The following is a 6,715-nucleotide window of genomic DNA, read 5'->3' as shown; positions in this document are numbered from 1 at the left end:
AGCTTGTGAACTAAGTCCAAGTTGCTGCTCGACTAATTGTCAAATCCCCAGAGATTGAGGAGGACATTACAGGATGTGTCCAGTACAATGCCAGATTTCCTTCTCTAAAGAATATTAGTGAACTAGTCTGGTTTCTATCAACAATCAAGTTGTTTCATAAGCACCATTGCTAATAGCAGTCCTTTATTCCAGATTTATTTTAATCTATTAACTGACTTTTAATTCTCAAGATGTCATGGTGAGATTTGAACTCTTCAATAAATGCAAGCCTTGTTAATGACTCTCATATCCCATGAGACAATTAAACACAATTAACTCTAACTGTTTACCATAAACATATTTCCTCCAAGGGACACAGCTCTACCATAATCAAAATGGTACAATGCTATTATATAAAATGTTTGCCTTTAATAATCAGTGCATCCTTCAACTTATTGACATCAATTGGAAGCTGTGGACCTTCTCAAACCTGAATAAAGTCAGCCTTGGATGTAGGGTTATCATCTGCATTCTGATTTCATCTTTAACATATTTATAGAAAGAATTTTTGAGGAGAAATGTGCTTGTCAAGAAATGTAACAGTCTGCCTGCATATGATCTCATCAGTGAGCACTCTCTCATGATGAGTATAGCACAGACCTAACACCCTGCCTTGTCAACATCCTGTATTTGCGTTCCTGTTCTCCGCCCCCCACTGCACCAATGAGACTTTTCCATTGTCAAGCTGTTCAATTTCTGCTGTTCCCTCATGCCTGGACAAACCTGGTGACATTGCAACCTTTTTCAGCCAGACGGCAGGAATGGGATTAGGCCATTCAGTCCATTGAAACTGTTCCACCATTCAAGTCGATGGTGACTACTCTGTACTGCAACCCATTTGAGGTATAGATCATATGATCTTTATCTATCTGAAAGCTTCAATTTCCACCCCAACTCCCAACTATCCAGTGCCTTTTAGGAATAACATACAGTTCACAGCCCTTTACCCTTGGTGTGGAAAAGCACTTCCTCATTTTGCTCCTCAATGGCTTAGCTCAAAATTTCAAGGTTGTGCCTCATTCTTTCCATTTCCCCACCAGAGGAAGCGGGTTCACTTTGTCAAATGGCTTTATATCATTCCAACCACCCTTCGAAACGCAATGGAATCAAGCTTTCCTCAATTTAACCCTTAAAAGTCTTGGTATCATTCCACTCCCCATCTGGAGTGATCATTCACTCTAAAGACCAATTTGGAGAAGCCAACGTTAGAACATAGCACAGGAACAGGCCCTTCAGCCCATGATGTTGTGCCGAACATGATGCCAAATTAAACTAATCCCTTCTGTCTGCCCTTGGTACGTATCCCTCTATTCCTTGCATATTCATGTGCTTATCTTAAAAGCCCCCATCGTATCTGCCTCCACCACCATCCCGGAGTGCGTTCCACACCTACCACACTAAAGAACTTGCCCCTCACATCTCCTTTGAACTTTCCATTAAATGGAACTTGCTTAATCGCTCAGAAAATCTCATGGGGATGTCTTCCCAGGAGATAGGGTTTCCCAAGTGTCTGTAACCTTTAAATCACCCAGTATCATATCCAAGTGACCATTATTTGGTGAGTGTAGACAATGAAAGTTGAAAAACTATTTTATGGGGCGTGAAATGGCAGATTCAATCCTAGCTTTACCTGACTCAAAGCTATTGAATTTGCAATTGGCTGATTGAACCTCATCTAGCCCAGGGACATTGCGGTAGGCCATAACACCGTCCCCAACCCCCATAATTCACCCACTCCCATAGCTGACTGGCAATTATGTTTACCCCAAATGTTTCACAGCTAAAGCAGTATGTGCATTTACCCAAATGGACAAGTGGAGGGAGGATTCACAGGCATCAACCCCAGGACTAAAGCAGAAGATTCAAGTAAAAGAATCAAACACAAATCTGTGATTTTAGGGACTGTATTAAGATGCACTTTGAGTTTATACAGTCAGGTTAAAGCCTTTCAATTTGGAGAAGACTTTCTTACCAAATAGCTTATTAATCTCAAGTTTAACAGCAGTAATATTCTGTACACAGAATTGGAAAGTACAATAACACCTTACAAGGTACTGTTTTTAAAAAAAAATCAAAGTTAAAACATTGGAATTCTGATTGGATATGTGCAAATGGCTGGGATTTCTGTTGGTCTCTCACGTATTATATCAAGTCAGCAATACAATACCATTTATAACAACACTTAAGCAAAAAGATCCTTTATCAAATCATCCTTACACATACACCCTAATTGATACTGGATTGGAGAAGGAGCAGGCAAAGAGCAGCTTGAATCAGGAGTGAGTGAGAAACCGGCTAAATATGAAAGTACAACTACAGTGGCAGTCATCACCACCAGGTGACTCTGGAACTTGCTAGTTTAGATCTGATTTTGTTTCAAATACTGAAGATTAACTGATTGGCCCAGGAAATTGGGTTTAAAATTTTCTTAAAATTGACCTTTCCTTGTCTTGCCTCCTCCAAGGGTCAGGATCATTTATAATTGGTGGGTAGGGCCAGTGTGTTTGATGGACACGAATACCAATGGGATTCTGGTCGTGCGCAGCCCAGTGTCTTACACTGGAAACAATGCGAGACACAAGGGGATCAGCCTCCACCAAAATGCTTTGCGCCTCCACCCCCCACCACCACATTCTCACAGCCGAGGTTCACACAACAGGCACCGACTCCCACAGGACACACAACTCCGCAAGCTGTCAGTATCTTCACAGAGGAGGAAGTGGGGCAGGTAGGGGAATAGAGAACAAAGAAAAGGAGGGAAAGAAATGGGGAGGGAACATGGAAGGAAAAGAAAAGAATGAGAAAGGAAGGAAGGATAGTGAGAGGATAGAGTGAGGGATACAAGGAAGAACAAGTCATGATACTGACTCTAGTCTGAGTAAAAGAGTCCGCGAGTGCCAGGTACAAGCATCCCAGGCAGCAACCACTATCTTGTCCAATTGACCATTCTTCACACACAAGTGTTGGGGGGGGGGTCAGAGGGAGATCCACATTGCTGAGATCATTCCTGCTCTCACCTTCACTCAGGGGCTTTTCAGCAGAAGTCTGACTCCATATCTGGAACGACCTTGGCACGGAGGCCAATCTCGGGGCTCCCTCCTCCTGCCACCACACGGAATAGCTATCTGGGCATGAACCAGAGTGAAACCCGAATCCCTCGGTCCTAGTCGGTGTGCCTACCCTGTGCACGGGGCAGTACCTTGAACCACGGGCCCATAGCCAGCTGACAAGGAACAGAATAATTCTGGTCAAACACCTCTGGGTCCTCGGTAACACAGAGGGACTTCTGGATACAGCATTGTATTGGTCATTGTGATCAGGAGCACTTTCTGGGCATGTGATCCTTCTGAGGTGTGTCAGTGTCCAGTCCTGGCAAATACCCTTCATAATACTGAGTGGTAATTGGCACATTGCATCCAATGGCACTAATTCTTCGTTCCATCATTCCATTTGCAAATGTGGAAAGTGGTGTAAGGGGATACCAACGGCACTGTCCTGTTAAAACAAGCTGAGGATAACTCTGAACTCTTCACCAGGACAAGGTGCAGAAATACCTTGTTTCAAACAAGGTAGAACTAAACCTGGATAATGTACAACCTATGGGAGTCCTATTTGGAATGTAAAGCACTATCCAGGGACAGACTAACCACATGATAAATCAGATACTCCAAAATCTTTCCACAGCACAGAGAAGATCCCCACCCCCTTTCTCCATGAGAATCTCAAAATCCTATACTCTTTAAGGGCAATGTTGCCAATGACTTGGGTTCGCTTTGGGTTTGGGCTAGTGCATTGCACTGATGGATACTGAAAGTAATAATGTTTAGGAATGGTAGCTGGAGATTAATGATGCTACTCAGGGCTATTATATGGAGCACAATTTGTAGACTCAGTTTGATAAACCAGAGCTTACAAGCTCTGGCAAGGATCACGCTTTCCTCATCTCTTGGTCCCACGTCCTAACGTCTGGAGATTCCCTCCCTGACACAACAGTCAATGTAACAGGAAGCCTTCCATGAACGTGCGAAAAAAGTGCAAATATGTACAAGTGAGTGGAGCCTCCACCCCTCCCCCAATCCCGAGATGAAAACAGTTTGTTATCTGACAAAGTTGAAAGAAGATTGGGAGCATGGTGACTGCATCAACTGCCCGTAGTCTGGGAGCTGCCCTCGGTATCCCTGCCATCAATCCTCGATGCAGATCACATCACTGACTTTATCTTTCTTCTCTCCTGTTTCCAGTCCTTCTGATAAGAGCTTTTTATCTGGGATGCTCATAGCCGAAATATTTGTGGTTGCTGCAAACAAGCAGAATTACTTTAATAAACTTTTCTTCTAATTGAAAAATGTAGGTGTCATTTCAAACCACAATAATTTGCACTTATGAAACAGTTTGAACATAAACTCCCCAGGCTCTCTCTCAGCCGGCAATTAGACAATAAATTTGATATTGTTGAAGACGGCAACATTAGGACTGGTGATCAAAGAAGTGAGTTTTTAAGGAGCATTTTAAAGGGGAGTTAGAGGGGTTCAGGAAGGGTTTAAGAGTGCTAATATCCAAGGTACATCCACCAAGGTGGGGCAAAGGGAATGAAGGATGTGCAAGAGGCCAGAATTGGATTGTTTAAAACCCCATCTCAGGTAGCATTCTTTTACTAGTGGAGTCATTTTAGTTTTATCTAAAAAACACTATGTTGAACAATTAAAGCTCCACATGTTTCAGAGATTCTGCGATCAGTTTTGATCCTAAGGTCCACCTCTGAACATCTATTTAGTCTTGACAAATTTGCACAAGAGTTGAGAGAGATGTCTGACCCAGTCACTGGCTGGTTCTTGATACCACGTGGTCTGGGAGTGTGCCAGACAGGGTTCCATCCACTTAATCAGGAGAGGGAATTCCCTTCTCCCTCAATGTTATCATTATTCATTGTTAGGATATGCCCGTCACCAGCAAGGACAACATTTACTGTCCATCCATAGACACCTGGACACTGACTGCCTTGCCAGGTCACTTTGAAGGATAGTTGAGTGAACCATGTGGGTTAGGAGTTGAATCTCTCAGAAGTCCGGACAACAGTTTCCTTCCCTGAAGGATATTCGTAAATCAGTTTGGTATTTACAATAATCCAACACTTCATGGACATTTTGATGGATCCCAACTTTTTATTTGCAGCATTCAGAGGTAAGAAGTGTGTTTCTAGAACATACATACCACTGATATAGGGTCCCAGAGGCATCTGATTGTAATTAATGAGGGCTCCAGATCCTGGCCCTCGGAAGGTGGGTCCAAAACTGTTACTGTACATCTGTGCCGCTCCATAGGGACCCTGTGGGAATGGCTGCAAAAGATGGTTAGTTTAAACAAACAGCACAGATCAAACGCAAAAGTCTAGGATAGCTTACACAAATAAATGGAAACTTAACTGCAGGATGTCCCCTCCCCACATCTGAGGTGTTGACCCTTGAACCAGGCCCTGTTTGAAGAGCACTGAACAGTTCTGCTTAGCTCTGTCAACACTGGGGAGCATCAAAGCCTAACGTGAACCCAGAGCCACAGCCCCACACACTATCTGACCCCGTGCTGTGCCTGTCCTGGGAGTGTTTGATGGGGGCCAGTGTAGAGGCAGCTTTACTCTGTATCTAACCCCATGCTGTACCTGTCCTGGGGGTGTTTGGTGGGGACAGTATAAGGGAGCTTTACTCTGTATTTAACCCCGTGCTGTGCCTGTCCTGGGGGTGTTTGATGGGGACAGTGTAGAGGGGGCTTTACTCTGTATCTAACCCCGTGCTGTACCTGTCCTGGGAGTGTTTGATGGGGGCCAGTGTAGAGGCAGCTTTACTCTGTATTTAACCCCGTGCTGTGCCTGTCCTGGGGGTGTTTGATGGGGACAGTATAAGGGAGCTTTACTGTGTATTTAACCCCGTGCTGTACCTGTCCTGGGGGTGTTTGATGGGGACAGTATAAGGGAGCTTTACTGTGTATTTAACCCCGTGCTGTACCTGTCCTGGGAGTGTTTGATGGGGACAGTGTACATAGAACATAACAGCGCAGTACAGGCCCTTCGACCCTCGATGTTGCGCCGATCTGTGAAACCAATCTAAAGCCCATCTAACCTACACTATTCCAATATCATCAAAATGTTTATCCAATGACCATTTAAATGCCCTTAATGTTGGCGAGTCCACTACTGCTGCAGGCAGGGCATTCCACGCCCTTACCACTCTCTAAGTGAAGAAGCTACCTCTGACATCTGTCCTATATCTATCACCCCTCAATTTAAAGCTATGTCCCCTCGTGCTAGCTATCACCATCCGAGGAAAAAGGCTCTCACTATCCACCCTATCTAATCCTCCGATCACCTTGTATGCCTCTATTAAGTCACCTCTTGACCTTCTGTAGAGGGAGCTTTACTCTGTATCGAACCCCGTGCTGTACCTGCCCTGGGAGTGTTTGATGGGACAGTGTAGAGGGAGTTTTACTCTGTATGTAACCCTGTGTTGTACCTGCCCTGGTTTGGGTGGCACTTGGCACCCAGTGTGTCTTCCATTCCCCATTACTAACATCCCTCAGTTTTGGGTTGAAAGTAAAATACAGAATAAACACAGAACACGGACACTGAGTCTCGCTGCTGATTGGGAGAATCGAGATCCTCCAGCAAACCACCCTTTCTGATTAT

The 6,715-nt window shown here is 44.3% G+C and overlaps 1 protein-coding gene across 1 annotated transcript in view; it reads right to left on the bottom strand.

The window, feature by feature from the left end:
* Positions 1-4,169: 4,169 nt before the first annotated feature.
* Positions 4,170-6,715, bottom strand: part of LOC144509742 (chromodomain-helicase-DNA-binding protein 5-like) — an 80,012-nt gene continuing 77,466 nt past the window's right edge. The window contains 2 exon segments of the mRNA XM_078238522.1: positions 4,170-4,336; positions 5,251-5,377. Coding sequence (XP_078094648.1) covers positions 4,224-4,336; positions 5,251-5,377 — 240 coding nt within the window. The 3' untranslated portion in view covers positions 4,170-4,223.

This window comes from Mustelus asterias, chromosome 22 (assembly GCF_964213995.1).
Source record: "Mustelus asterias chromosome 22, sMusAst1.hap1.1, whole genome shotgun sequence".
NCBI lineage: Eukaryota > Metazoa > Chordata > Chondrichthyes > Carcharhiniformes > Triakidae > Mustelus > Mustelus asterias.
Note: the sequence above shows the minus strand (reverse complement) of the source record. Positions and strands in the feature narration are given on the sequence as shown.